Consider the following 16,112-nt stretch of genomic DNA (forward strand, 5'->3'; position numbering starts at 1 on the left):
ACTGTGCATGAATAAACACACAGCTTACAGAACTTCTTATTTGTCAAAGGAGTTAGAAATAAAAATGTTTAGCATTTTACACCCCTGGAGGATGGCATAATCAGTGCAGAGGTGATGCAGAAGATTTTAAAAAGAACTGTTGTCTGGCTTTAAATGGGAAATCTACATACAAATTAATTCAGGTCAAGCGAAATTCTAGACTGAACTGAAGACAATTTCACACAACCTTGATGGCACCATTTTAAATGAATTTCACCAGTTCATTTTCCAGCAGATTCCCACTTCAGATGAGGTGTGAAACACAACAGCGTTATTCAGAAATAACATGTCAAATCTAACAAATGGACTATCTAGTCATTTCTGTGCAAGGGAATGTTATATAGGGGTCATTATTCAACAATAATAAACAAAAGTAACAGCATCACTAGAATGAAAATACTGAAAGCAATATGAGTATTAAAGAAGCCATAAGTTAGGCTTTGACAAACTGCGACTGGGCTCTTGGGAGTTAGTGCTGGCCAGCATAAATCCTGAGGGAATATATTCACAGACGGAAGAGATGTCACCACAGACAAAACTCCTGAGCTAAACACAGGCTCAGAGAAGCAATGGGTTTGTGAAAATGTTCAAAGTTTAACAGTAATTCCATCATTTTTTCCTCAGAACCCTGTCCTGCAAAAAACTGTTTATAAAAATGATTTTTCCTACTGTGCAAGAGGGGAATAAAAAGAAATATGTAGAGCTGCACAGACTATAACAAAGTGAGGAGAAATGGTTAGAAGTGTTCAAGCTGGACTTATTCAATCAAACGAAAGGAGCTTTTCCCCTTTCCAGCTCTTTCCTCTCCCCGTTAGAGAGATGTAGAGTAAGAGAGAGACTGCAAGCAATCTCTCTCTCTCTCTCTCCATCCCCCCATTTTACCTTTTCAATCTTCTTACTTCCTTTCACTAGTTCTCTGTGGGGATTTATATTCCATTATTTGTCCACACTTAAGGAGAACGAGAAAACGGCATTCATCTCTTCAGCCGCTGAAACTGTCTCACCGTCACTAATGGCCCATTAGCTGTCAGAGGAGGTTAGAGTGAGCGCTGAACAGACAGGGACTGACGGCGTTAAGTGTCAGGTAGAGAAACCTTCTCCTCACCACGACGTGAAATGCGTAGCGCTGACGGTTCGACTCGGCCGGGGCCCCTTTACCTTCTCCTGGACGAGGCGGTGCAAGTGAGCACCAGACGCCAGCATGGCGGCGAACATGGTCAGCATGTGCTGCTGGACGCGGCCGATCCCAGACGCCAGGCTGCTCAGGATGGCCGGCAGCCCCACCTTGTCGATCACGCTCTGGAAGGCGCTGGCAGAATGGCGGGTGATTCTGCACAGGGCCTGCAGGGGGCATGAGCGGGCCACAGATAGGGTAAGACTACCTGTGCATTGATGTCATTATGCCTCTCTCTCGAGATTGATGGAAAATACATGATGTCTCCATGCCAGGGACAGTACCCTGAAGTGTCTCTAGGAGTTTCAGCTTAAACACACAAACAGAAATGACTACTGTGCCTTGTGATAAAAGTCCTTCCAGGTGCTAGAACAGAGAACAAACTGGTTTAAGTCCTGTGTGGGTGTGTAAACCAGTCAAGGAGGCGGTATTTTCAGTGTTTTTTGTTTGCTTTTTTCTTTTTTTGAAAAATGCAAAGCAGTGGAAAATCCAACATGGCAAAAAATGATTTTTTTACTCAAACACAAAGTTGGGGTTGGGGAGCTCACCGATATGGCAGTGACCCTCAGTGAATCCACGGTGGAATGCGTATAGAGGTACCACAGTATAGGGCCAATCTCGCCTGTGATGAAGCACTGGGCATGATGCGATACCGTGGTGCAGATGTTCTCCACAATCTTGGCAGCCATGTGGTTCACCACCAGCTCCTCCTGCAGGCAGAACATGGTAAAACAGGTTCCCATGCTAATCAGCAAACACATTTTGCATGCATGCTAGTACATTTCACTGTCAAAGCCATCTGTATGGACCTAATATCAACAGTAATTAATGTGCTTAACACTGACAGACAATGTGCTTAACATTTACTGGCCTTATTTCTCAAATCTCCCATTTATCATCTGAGAGAGAAAGTGATAGAGAGAGAGAGAGAGAGATGAAACATACATATAAACACATTTTGTTTGGCTGTTGAAAGGGTCTGAAGGTCACAATGCTGGACATCCAGGCTGTGATCATTGCACTGAATAATATTACATGCGAAATATGAGACGCCTCATTATTCACGCCTATTGTCAATGCAGAATTGATTACCAAGGTGAAATACTATGGTCAATTTCAATGTCAGAACGATACTGAACAACAAAGATAAGGCAGCAGTACATGGTGATAACATCACAATTCAACTCCATCACCCCTCAGCGTAAAACTGCATGTGTCTGTGGGGAAAGATAAAAGAGAAAGGATATCTGACATACTGGTGTATGGATTTCATGAAATTACATCACAGCCCAATTTTGCTGCCTGGAGCACTACTCTATAAATGATTTCCAGGATTTCCAGGTATATCATGGCTGTGGTGGAGAAGACAAAATAATGAACTGACACAGCTCCCTGGCTGGACTTAATTTGGGTGCTTTTCCTCTTCTGTTCTACTTCTATTCCTGCGTTACGACACACTCTCCACACTGGCCCAGAAATTCCGTGTCACCAGTGCGGCAGGCTACAGAGAGGACCAGAGCGCCACACTCTGCACACAGCCGGCCCAACAGCAGTCACAGGTTTCAAATGTCAACAGCAGCCACACGAGGTCTTCTTGTGTTTGATGACAGCACTTTAAGTGTAACATTACCATGAAATGCAGTGCCAAAAGAAACAAAACATGACTGGGGAGAGCCTTCTCTCAGCAGTGCTTTACTGGCTCAAGAACACAGACATCCATGGTCCCAAACATTACTGAGATGCTATAGGCTACCTTATCTTTCTATATACATCCATATACACCTCACAGTGTAAGTATGCCATTGACTCAATAATATCATTCGTAAGACAAATTACAAACAGCAAATGCAAAAGATCACTTCAAATTCATATGAGCTTTCAGTTTCCATGAATGGTCCATAGTCCTTCAGGTCTCTAGAAATGAAGAGTTATAAGCAGCATTATTTTTCAAAGGATAATCTTAACATTTATATAAAATCCATAACAAGTGCCCTCCACTGCAGGACTGAGTTCAACTGTCAGCTACAACAGCGTAAGGAAATTGCTAATGCACTGATGAAGCTGAAACAGTATGCCTCTTCAGGGTGTCTACCTGACAATGAAATAAAGGACTGTGTGTAAGTGACAGGGGGTCCGGTGACACAGACCTGTGGTCTATTAGCGTGGAACGTGGGCCTCAAATTGACCGATGACCAGCCGCTGTTCACTGGGACTCACATTTTTCCCATCATGCAAAATTTCAAATCAAACAACATGTGACAGTAAAGCATATAACCCACAACCTCTTTTTTACAAGCTTTTAAGCCATATGGGGGAAACACAAAAAAAACAATCCAAAACCAGGCTGGCATCCAGGCAGACAGAGCACAGAAAGGACACTGACACAAAGGACAGCAACTAAACGATCCAAAACCCGAATAGGTTCAGAAAGAACACAAGGACGCAGAGACGAACAGCTTTGCTAGGGAGCGGGGGGGGTGATTGATTCTGCAAATGTATAGCTTACTGCACACTCCCTTGGAACAGCAGCACGGTGCATTATGGCAGCATGGTGTGTTCAACAGGACAGCCCTCTAATTAGCACACAGGGGAGAGCAGTCTGTGCATTATACAGCAGCCGCTACACATTAACACCAACACTGCTCAGCAAACAGATATGTGCATCAATAGAATGGCAAAACAGTCCCTGCCTGCCACCTCATTAAATGTCTGTGTATGACAGATTTTCCAACCAAATCCATGGTTTTGTTTGTTAAGGGAGGGTTATATTATTGCTGAAATTTTTCCCAGTTCTGCCATACAGTTTCATTTTGTCAATTATACGTATTATATGGAGAGTGGAGAGGAGAATGATGTGTTTTACTAGGGTTCAAACAGCAAAGGACAAAAATAAGTAACATTAAAAGCCATGGAAAGCCTGCTGAAAGGCATGCAAATTACCATGAAAAAATACAATAATGAAGTCGGGAGGAAAAAGGTAAATAAAATATTGCATATTAAGAACTCAAAGCACAAGAGCTCAGAAAGTACAGATGCTTTTATCCTGGGGCAGGATTTGTGTTTTAGTACTTCAGTCCATGAGTGCAGAGGGCTCTTTCTTGCAGCTCTCTCTGCAGGAAAACACGTGCCTTCTTTAATTACGTCCTTTTGAAGCGGATCCGCACCTGGACTACAACAAAGTGCTAGGTAAATCGTGACTGAAAGCCAGCCCTGCTATTAGCATCTCCCTCTGTTTTCATTCTTGCTTTTGGAATCAAATCAACCTTATTTGCATGGGATGTTGAAGAATCACACTTGAACGGGATTACAAACCTAATCTCCTTTAATTTGGTAAAATACATATTTACACTGGGGACAATTCTCAGCAATTCTCATTGTTATGGCTTTCGTACAGATGTGTATAATTCCATGTGCTATATAACTTTCGTGTAATATCTTATATATTTATATGTTTAAACAAGAATGGATTCTATCTGCCTTCATGTACTGAGAGAGGTGAGGGTTTTAAAAAACAGCTTTATAGTCATTTTATTCAAATATACTGGGCTTCAATGCAAGGTATTATATGAGAAATTCCATCTTTGAGCTTTGAAAAAAGTCAGATTTTAAAAAAATATTTTTTTTTCTATTTTTCACATTTTTCTGGGTTTAAATCCACACAAATAAGCATTCTAAATAATGGCAATTACAAAACAATGTTTCACATGCGATGTGATATTATGCTGTAACTAGTACATATGTCCAATCAGGAAAGGAGCAACCAGAGAGGTTTAAGCCACCAAAACCCATGCTGTTTGTGACACTGTAGTCAAAGAGGCTCAAGCACTTGCATACAGAGCATGGAAATCCTGAACTAGTCTGACTACAGAGCAATTGGATTGGAAAATATCCAGTTAAAAGCAATCAAGATTTCCGAAATCCAATTGCAGTTGTGTTCAGACTTAAACAGGATTTGCACTGCTGTGTTAATGCAGAGCCCTGAGTGTGAGGTGACCCACCCACATGTGCTGTAGATCTGGTTGAGGCTCAGTATGAGAGGCTTCAACCTTTAACCTTTGGGTTACAGGTTAACCACTGAACCCACAATGCTGCCCCTTGACATCTGATTTTGTTAAGAACATTCTGGATTGATTTTTTAGTTGTGTTCAGTAGGTTTTATTCAGCATTGGGACCTGGGTTCTGCCATGGCCTCTGGGAAATGGTCATTCACAGTCTGGTTCTGTGTTCTGATGTTCTGATGCTTTCCAATCAATGCTGGCAAAATGGCACTGAACCACAAACCAAAAGTTTGTTGATCTGTATAAAATTGTCAGTCAAGTTTACAGTCTATGAGTCTTAAAAGATGAAATACAACAAACATGCTAGGCAGAATGAGGTCAGTTGCTTCACAGATTATAGGACGACTTCTTCAGCTTCATGCGGGATGAACACACTGGGCAACGGAGGTCTGTTTTAAGTGCCTGGCAAAACACCAGCATCGTCACCTCTCCTCAAGGTGCAGAAACATTCAGCTGCACACACACAGAGCTCTTCTCCCTGTGCAGACACACAGAGCTCTTCTCCCTGTGCACACACACAGAGCTCTTCTCCCTGTGCAGACACACAGAGCTCTTCTCCCTGTGCACACACAGAGCTCTCTTCCCTATGACCTCTCCTCCTTGCACAAAAACACTCCTTGTGCTCCAAAGCGGACCTTGATCTCTGGTAACAGAGTAACTGTTCCAGTTTGTCTTACTGGGAAACTGCCCTTCTTTTTTCACAGCCTAGCTCGTGCAGCTCCAATCCTGCATTATGTGGAGACATTCATCAACAGAACATGCACAATGACAAACAAACACAACCGTAAACCAAGCTGTTCTGTAATTGAAATCAATTGTGGGAATGCAAGAAAATGTTACTTTTCTGTTGAGAGAGAGTCCTTGGTTACACGGGACTGTGAGTTAAATCTGAACACTGTCATATTGTGTTGCAGTTATGTATTATAAGGTCTTTGTATTAAAAAGTTTTGTTCTCGCTTTTGTCCCCAGAGAAAATGCCACTTTCAGTCAAAATGTTCCTCCCTCAAAAAAAAGAGAAAAAAAAATTCAATAACAATAATAACAGTCTTAATGATGTCGATGGAAGGCAGTTATTATTTCCCTGATTACTTGGCTTATTAGAGCTCAGCATAGAGCAGTTCATTCGTTGCTTGTGAGTGGGAATAGAAAAGCACTCTCTTCTCATTATAAGCCAAACCCTCAGAGAGTAGAAGTTGCTGTTACTCAGAGCGGTAGGCACTAGCGCTGTGCTCGTAATGCCATTCCACTTCCCTGCTTGTATTCTCATTATGGCAGAGAGAGCGTACAGTGAACAAATCCTATAATTACTCACAATGAACCTCTGCTGATGAGGTACATAGCGTCCCTACAGACAGCCCACAGTGTAAAACTCAAGGACTGCATGACAGAGACATGCAGGGATGTCTCAAGGACACAGTTTATTGTGGGGGCTGTGCGAGTGCAAGTGCGAGTGCGATACGTGGCTACAAACCAAACTCCTATACTGCAGCTTTTATGCACGAGGCCACTGCGCTCACAGTGCAATGTGACATAGAGCAACACAACTCAAACGGATGTGATCAGTTTCTCTGGCAATATAGTGTAAGCACTCTGTGTAGCTACCCCATATTAATTCTGCAACAGATGTTTGAAAATCTTTAGATCCAACAGAGACACATGTGTATTCACTCTTTTTTTTTCTCTTATTTGCGGGAAGTACCGTAAAACTCTGCCTGGAAAGCTAAATACGTGGTATGTCTGTGTGAGACTTGTCCAAAGCCCTGTGGACTGAAACGATAGAGCTCCTACAGAGGCGTGAGAGCTGGAGCGCTGCGGCCCACAGAGTCCCGCTGTCAGGCCACGCTTTTGAAGGCTGACACCTCCGTGTTCCAGTTTCCGTTTCATCAGCTGGTGCCACCGCGTCCTCCATTAAAAATGCACATTGCGAGGCTTACATGGGTTTCACGCGCTACTCTGGCGCTTTTCGTCTCTCCCCTTTGACGGGCTGGGTATGACCCAGTTCTGCACGGTCTGGTTTTGTATAATTCATGCCTGTCCTCTCGGTGGCCTTCTCCTCATTCCTACCCTGCAGGGTCGCTCCTCTTACACACTGCGGGTAAGAAACTCCATACAGTACAATGTTGGCTTGCGATTACGGAGCTGGTGTAACCCAGGTGGCAGGTTCTGCATGACCTGTGCTCTGCTCTACGCTCTATAAACGTCTTATAAAGGAGTAATAATTACATTTGCTGAGAAAAAAGTAACATTTATTTACACAGATATGAGTCTGTGTCTGTCCTATTAGAGGCATTAATGTCCAGCAATCATTTTCATTTACATGTATTCATTAAGACGCTCTTATCTAGAGGGACTTACAAAAAAGTGCATTCAGTAGAGTTAGGCATGTAGCCGAATAGATGAATCTATATAAACTCGACTCAGTCATTAACACCATACAATGATATGGCACCATTTTCGGAAATATTGCCAAAATAAATGCTGTCATAATACATATACTATCATATTGTATCACTGCCATTTCTAGCTGCAAAGCTTGTACTGCTACCACCTTCTATCACCATTAAGTTTTGATCACCAAGTTTTTTAATGCAGCCACCAGGTTTCCCCATACAACCAGCATCTGAATACCGAAGTCTCCTTTAATGAACTGCTATCAGAACAGTCAACTCTATGCTTCTGAAAACAGCATCCACGTGGAGGTACACAGACGATATTAATTTAAAGCTTCCATGCACTTTGTGAGCAGTTTAAAAAGACAGCAGACTGTGCCTCCTTCAGTGATACACTAACTGTTTCCAGAAGCATTTGAAAATCATTCACATGGTAGGATTTGTCTTTTTTAAGCTGTTCTCTTTAGCAGGCAAGAAACACTTCTAAGAACCAAAAATATCCAATATGCAAAGATTCCCGAACAGCAGATGATCAGTGAACTCCTCAGATAAGTTGCACGCTATCTGTCAGCAACAAAATAAAAATCAACCCAAATTTGATAGTAATTAATTAACGCCACCATTTCCAACACATGATGATAATATTACCAGCTGTGCAGATAATATATATCCAATAGGAAGTGAATGGAAGTTCATTCAGTTATGGCCTCAAGTGTATCACTACTTTCCCTTTCAATACTTGCTCAATACCCTCTCGTCTCCAGTGGTCATCAACAGAGCTAACTGTCAGGCTTCATACTCATCCCAGCTACCAACATAAATAAATCCTGCTCAAATTCAATTACACAGCACTGACAGGGAAACTGTCCATCTTTTCTTAGTGCAAACTGAAAAAAGTCAAGAATCTGAAATGTGCAGACGTTGCACAAATCAACAAGTCAGTCTCAGGGCCATGCAAAGTCACGCGCTTCCCTTCCGCATCTCTGCCTGCTCAATATGCAGCTAGGTTAACCAAGCGGCCTCTCACAGGGTTCCCTGATGCAGGTGTGTGTCGGGTCTGATGAGACATCGGCGGTGTGCCCGCGCCTTGCAGTTAGCAAACAGTGCCTGCTGGGAAAGGAGGATCATTACCGAGCAAAGCCCCCCTGCAGGAGTCTTACCCCTTCCCGAAGGCACCTCGTTATCACCGTGTAGGCGGCGGCAGGAACAGCCCACAATCCTCCCGGGCTCTCTTCTCTCTTCTCCTCCTGTAGGGTGAGTCCAAAGGGAAGGAAGCAGTGAGGCAGAGTGGAGCATGGCGATACATTGGGGGAACAATTAGAGATACATAAAATTTGTCTTAATTAGGGTCAACACACATATAACTCCTCTGGTAAATAACTCCACTTGCAGAGAATGACAGCTCCTGTGTGACTACAGAATGCTGGGAGGTTGTGTTTGTGAAATTGGGTGAAGCAGAATTACAGAATTCTGTCCACAGTTTATTTACTGCCTATGGACTCTTGCTGGTTTGAGTTTGTGGATCTTTTCAAATGGCAGTGTGTTTGTATCTTGGGTTGTGATGCAGCAAAGCCCAAAGCAGCCAAGAGAGGAACTTTGGCTTAACAGTTAAATGCTCATTCAGTATTCCCAAAAATACGAATGATTTCTGATAAAGCAAGTGTAACCAGCTGAAAACAGAAGGGTTGCGGAGGTTATGAATTTTGATGTAGTGCAATATGCACATGAATTGGGCTTACAGCAAAAGGGCGCAGTTTGGAATCCTGGAGACCTGCTACTGCACCTCAGAGCAATGCACTTAACATACATTGCTTCAGTTAATATCCAGCTGTATGAATCAATATATTGAGAAAAAAAGCAAACTATGCCAAGCTGCCAAGCAAATAGGTGAATAAGGTCAAACAGAATTCTGTCGTGTGCATATCAGGCTGTCTGCACCTGGAGATCCCTCTTATCCTGGTGCTGAGGCTTAGAAATGACTTTCAGCTCACAGCTTTCACCTGGCTCCCAGAACAACAGGTGAAGGGGGAGGGAATACTAGAGTGATAAGAGCTGACGTCACAGCATAGAGGACCCTCATCTACAATGTGTCCACACCTTGCACTCACAACAGAGAGATCCTCAACACAACACAATGTAGAAATTATGTTTCATAAAGGAGAGTAGCAAAAATTGTTGCATTCTTTTAATAATCATGCAACCTGGGATTCAGAGACAATGAGAAGCAGACAGGCTAAAACAGCCACGGGAAAGGATACAATTCAGTATTCAAAGGGAAATATGTCTATACAATACATACACATACTTTCACATGGAAAGGACATCCTTGATGGCCTTCATCAGAGTGAATATGATGGCATATAATCCTGTCTATGCATTATTCCTCTTTTATGCTGTGTAAACCTGATAAGCTACTCAACAACATAGCTAGGTACTGATCACAAGCTCACAAGCTAGAAATGTGCCTTGCTAGAAGCAAATAAAAATAAGGGTAAAATATGATCTTTGTGTTCTTCGTACATTTATTGGACATTAAATGTATAGTAATGTTATACAACATATGGACATTAATGCAGACAGGACAGTGGTCATCAGGAAAACAGGATCTATAACTAGCTGGGGATCATGACGACAAACAAGGGTGATGCCATAGTTGTAGCTCAGTCTCAAGGTTATCAGAGGATAGATGTTACACAGTAAAAACAGTGGAAAAGCCGGTGCAAAAAACAGTATAAATAGTAATTTATAGTATAATTTAATATATCTATAGTAACTACTATATATATTATAATAATTACTTTAACAGTTAATTAATGGTTAATTACTTTAATAGCCATAATTAGAATTATTTACTATTAAAAAACTTCTGTTGTTGCTGCGACCCATAACTAATGAGAAGTGGAACTATTTTTAGAGTGAGAAATTCTGTGCATTACAGCATAAAATTGAAATTCTGCTTTTATGTGTCTCTGTGGGCTATCAACTCCCACATTTTGTTGCCCTGCAGTTTGAGTTATGAAATATGTCAGTGTATATGAAAAATATTAAATAAAACCTATGAAAGTCACCCTTGAGAATAATGTCTGCTGAGCAAGTGAATGTCAGACACAAATAGATGCAATGATATGCCTGACTGATATACAGACTGTAAGGGAGCGGAAAAAAACAGTCCCGTTGAGAGACGGTAACCACGTGTCTTACCTGGCTGGCGAGAAGGTACAGCAGCTCCCCCAGTGGCGGCAGCATGCACTGCTTCAGCTTTGTGTTCCTAAAGTTCTCCCTGACCAGCTCTGTGAAGGTGTTCACAGCCTAAGAGAGCGGGACACAGATGTTAGCATCTCATACCCCCCTGGAGACAGACATTGTCTTTTGAGTTTACAGTTATGCAACAGAGAGACAAACCTGGTCTCTGGCTGTAAGCATCCACAATGACAGGTTCTACTGTTACCATACGCGGCAGCATGTATGTTTCTCACTTGCACTGCTGTCATCGGCACATCCAGGTCCCCCTGCATCTGTAGTCCCACACAGCCCATTAGGGTGCTGTAAAATGGTCCAAAAGTTCACTTCTGATTCCAGGCTTTAGCATAGCCTCTGTGCACAGACTGACCGTGGCAAGGCGCAAACCTCACCAAGAGAAGTTAAGACTGTGTCCAGGTGTGAATCTTGCTAAGAAAGACCAGGACCATGACTGAGGTCAGAACAGTGGTAACACAAACCAGGACCATGACCCGGTGAGAAGTGAGCAAAGGAACCAGGACTGTGTTCCAATGTGAATCTCATGTGGTCCACTAAGAGTGAGCAGTCATGAGCTGTAAAATGGTGTTGGGGATTTCAGGTAGTGTCTCTTCTGAACTCTTTCACTAATGTGGGGAGATGTGGCGGGCTGACTGCAGAAACTCTACTAGCTATGCAGATAGGCTGTTTCTCTGCATGAATCACATCATGCTGTAAATATCTTTGCAAATGATGACATTACCAGAAACAGATGTTTATGAATGCTTCAGACACAAAACACATTGTGGCAGGAGATGTTCTGTACTGAGTGACAATCTGCTCTTCTGTAGAAAAATAAAACATGAATTTGAAGCTGAACTGCAAAACTATTTGAGCCAAACAAATCATTACATTCGTGATGCATCCCCACCAGACTCCACCTCCCAACAAAAAAGACAGCTTTAAACCACAGAGCTGCAGGCTGCCAAGATGAAATTGAATTCTAGCTAACTTATCCCATAGAATACGCTCTGAGCATGAATATCACAATACATTTGGGCCTCTTTCCCAATTTAAAGAATAAAAACCTTATTACGCAGTTCTTTGCAAAAAATAATCCCCTCTGGAAAATTTTCTGCTGGTTTTGCCCAATTTTCGAAATGGCACAACAGACACATCTCCAGACAGGGACCTATCACATATGTCACAGTGCTAGTGTTAGTATGGGACTATAGCAGCTATCTTAAACCAACCCACCACAATCTCCCTTCATCATGAGTTAGAAGAGAATGTTGCAAGGGCACAGTCAACAGGAGCTTTCTGGCAATGGCCCATGGCAACCAAGAGAATGCCCTACCGGCAAACAGGTGTCTTTCCCTAAACCTCAACTCAAAAGACATGCTAATATACCACCTGAATCATTTTCCTCTATCTTTGCTGTACGGGCTGTTCAGCTGTGGTCAAACATTTATCCTATACAAATAAAAACAAAATGCTCTCATTGCATTGCTTTGAAGCTGGCCAAGCATTCCATTTACGCACGCTTTCACATGGATGATCAAAAATCAAACACACTTTGCACAAAGAAGACAAACACTGGAGCTACCGGGGCTATGTGAAACAAGTGAATTGGTTCTATCATTGTCCCTGAGAGGTAAACATATCCTATGGCAAACACGCTCTGGCCAGGAAATACTACAGTAAACACTCCTCACTGCAGATGGCGAATATTCAAGCCTCCAATAAGTCAGCTGGAAAAAATGGAGCTGCTGTAGGGCAGACTCCACAATCTCCCCAAAATCAAGGCTTTCCTGTTTTTATTGAAATCGCACTAATTTCCTTTTCTGTCCCTGAGAGAAGGCAGTAGGTTAAAATCTGAATGCCATATGTGAAAGAGCTGTAACACTGACTAAGGCTGTCAGAGAGGAGTCAATACAGCACTCATCTCATTACAATTTTTCACCCTTTACTAAGGACCACACCACCTTAGTGTCTATTGTTAGTTACAATAACTGACAGGAAACCCAAGTGTAAGCTGAGGTACAGTACTCATAAAAAAACCTCAACACATAAAAACGTAGTGGGGAGGTTTATAGCACTGACAAGCTCACCGCATAAACAGGCTGGTTTACACGACTGTGGGGGGCCCTTGTCTGACAGCACTGTGTTCTCCTCTCAGGGAAGAAATAGGCCTGGTAGCAGCAGGTATGAAGGCCTACTGATAACTCTTCCAGGCTTTATTATTTTGCAGTGAAACATGACAGGGATTAATGATGCAATTTCCTTCACTTTCTCTCTTCTTGCCTTCCGTGAATCTGAAGGCATTCTTTACTGTTGTTCATGCTGATTAAAAACTAGAAACATGTCTGCAATCGCTAATCAGCACTTTGAGACATTTTTGGAAGAAATCAGGAAAACGAGCCCATTTCTCATGACAATTAAACTTCAAAGAAGAGAGTTGCAAAACATGAAATCCCGCTACAGTGTCTGCAACCTTCATCCTCAGAGTTACTCATCCAACAGAAAGAATATGGGCCATACTCAGCTTATGCAGAGAGAGAGAGGAGAGAGAGAGAGAGGGAGGGAGGAAAAAGTGTGTGAAAGAGAAAGTAAAAGAAAGACAGATGTAAGTCAAAACAAAGGTGTATATCCTGCTGACAGTTTGGGAAAGGTGGGGGTTATAATGTTCTTTTTAAAAAAGAATCTATTGTAAATCTTATGATTTTAGTATTATAATTTTTCTATTTATGCCAACTTGTTTTGTTCTGAAAAGAGGAGGGAAGGGAGAGAGTTGATTTTATACTGTATCTGCGTGCCCTAAAATGCCTTGGCAGATTCTTGAGGAGAGGATCTGAGGGGGAAAAAAGAGCAAGGGGGAGATGCAGACAGAGAGAGACCAAGGGAAAGAGAACAACATTCCTCACTCTCACCTAGGAGTGCAACCAGCAGGCAGCTGCAGTCAGGAGCCTGAGGGACACAGGCTAATATTAGAACTGATCTGGGGCCAGTTCATTTCACAGGGCTGATCGCAGACAATAGGGGAAGCAGCTCTGCAAAGCTGGAGACAGCAGCAAGGCTGCTCTGGGGATGTGGGATGGAACAGCGGGGGCAATACTGACACACTGCTGTCAGAGGTACTTCCTGTATGTGGGTCAGTGATGCCAGGAGGGAAGAGAGTAGAGGTAGGGGGGAGGTTGTAACTGCTGAAAATGATTACTTTGACACTTAATTAGGAGGGTGTTTAAGTATGAATTGGCAGCACAGAGCTGAGAAGGGGTCTCAAAGCAGCTTATAAATAGTGGGAAGAAAAAGCAATGAGAGTAAAAACTTTTTTACTTTGCAAAACTCTCCTTCTCACATCTTAATCCCAAGTAAGAAAGGAGCACTTCTCATTCCTCTATCAGATTACTGTTGATGTGATGAAACATAAGTCCATAATCAAAGTCCAGATTTGCAAACATTCTAGACAAACCACTAAACAATATTCTTATAGTCATTATTCTCAAAACTTCCATGGAAAATGCCAAAGGCAGTTTTGAGGAAGACAGGCTGTGTCACAAAGAGTAAAGGGAAATCAAATTCTCTTATGAAGAGCTTTGGTATATTAATAAAGCAATCCATTATCTACAGGTAGAGCCTGCGGCACTGACTGAGTTTTTCCTGTCTAAACACCAAGTGGCTGGCTGTTTTCTGATACCCTCAAGTCAAAACATTTCCACAAATGGCACCTAGATCCTGTAACTCAGTCATCATTTTAAATGACCTTAATAAATTAGTTTGGTACAAGATTAATTTTCCTCCTGTTCACGTGCCTGTCCAGAGGGGTGCTATGTAAATTAGAGAGGGAGCTCCCATTCACTGGAATAGGACCACATGTAATTTTCACCTTCGCAATAAGATACTGAAAAAAATACGACGCCGGGGAGATGTTCCTGTCCTGTGAATGGCACCTCCTTTGTGGTGCGCTGTGGGAATTGCAGTGTGAGAAACATTCTCATTGGCATGCGTGTGTATCAGAGGATTGCATTTGCCTTGCCCTGCCCACTTGCATGTTTTCCCAATGAGACAAGCCCAGTGTATAACTGGTGATCACAGAAAGCTTGGTTTAAAACAGAAAAAAGATATTCCCCCCTTATTACAATTGCAGGATTCCATCTTCATCCCCATGCCATTGATTTTTTGTTTTTATTTATTTAGAAAAATCTGTTGGTGAACCAATAAATTCAAATTTTCATATTTTCAGTGGCTGCTATGCTGTTGTCACTATGTATAAAAAGAATTAAACTACAGGCACAAAGCACTGGGGAACTCCACTATTTGCGCATGGAACAGAAAATACGGGGAAACCAAGCCATGAACTCCTATTAGTTTGCATATTGTTTACCCAAAGCATGACTTTTGGTGTTCACCTTAAAATTATTACGTCTGTGTAATAAGAAAAAGCATTTTCATTCCATTGAATTCTATTAAATGCGCCACATTTATTTGCAAAATGTTTCAGCATTGTATCTCTCCTATAAACAAAAAAATCTATGGAAATTGAATATGCCCACACTGCTTTGATGCTTTTATATGTATTGTTTTTTTTTTTTTTTCATTCTGAATCCAGCTTTGAGAACCTTGAGTTCAATAATTTAACAAATATTACATACCTAAGTGATAGTCATATCTAACATAGACACAAATATCACTAAGGTAACCATGTACAGTTGATTAAAAGCAGTGAGTTAACAAAATGTACTTAGTGTGATTTATGATTTTTTTCTCTGAATATATTTTATGCACTACCTCAGCTAATTTTCATATTTCTCAAGATCCAAGGAAAATTCTGACTGAGCATCTGAAAGTGGTGGCAGTGAGAACCTGACGCCCCAGCAAGGACACTCTGGGATGCCCAGGCATTGAGACTCTAGGTGGCATAGCACTCAGCCTGTGGAAGCCATAGCACTGCAGACAGGAATGAGAGGAGCTCATTCAGCTCAGCACATTCTCTGGCTCTGTGAAGTCCGCCATTTTGTCTTATTTACCACAAAATAAGAAAAGACCTCCTTTTTCCGAATATTACCAATATATCTCAGTTGACCTGTAATGATTTGTTTATGCTTCCCCGATCATATTCGGGATCCCTACCCTCCCCAGAAACTGACTATAGCTGCTTCATATCTGTGTTTTGAAATCCACATATTAAAAAAAATTCATGCCATGAAGGACAAAAAATGCTATATTTATGTAAGA

General features: G+C 42.0%; 1 protein-coding gene across 1 annotated transcript in view; it reads right to left on the minus strand.

Annotated features, from left to right (window-relative positions):
* The window catches only part of ulk4 (unc-51 like kinase 4), a 96,505-nt gene that overhangs the window by 62,608 nt on the left and 17,785 nt on the right, over positions 1-16,112 (minus strand). The window contains exons 18-21 of the mRNA XM_036539547.1: positions 10,863-10,970; positions 8,822-8,905; positions 1,762-1,923; positions 1,198-1,380 (exon numbers count right to left, since the gene is read on the minus strand). Coding sequence (XP_036395440.1) covers positions 1,198-1,380; positions 1,762-1,923; positions 8,822-8,905; positions 10,863-10,970 — 537 coding nt within the window. The remainder of the gene's footprint in view (positions 1-1,197; positions 1,381-1,761; positions 1,924-8,821; positions 8,906-10,862; positions 10,971-16,112) is intronic.

The sequence above is a fragment of the Megalops cyprinoides genome, chromosome 10 (genome assembly GCF_013368585.1).
Source record: "Megalops cyprinoides isolate fMegCyp1 chromosome 10, fMegCyp1.pri, whole genome shotgun sequence".
NCBI classification, from domain to species: domain Eukaryota; kingdom Metazoa; phylum Chordata; class Actinopteri; order Elopiformes; family Megalopidae; genus Megalops; species Megalops cyprinoides.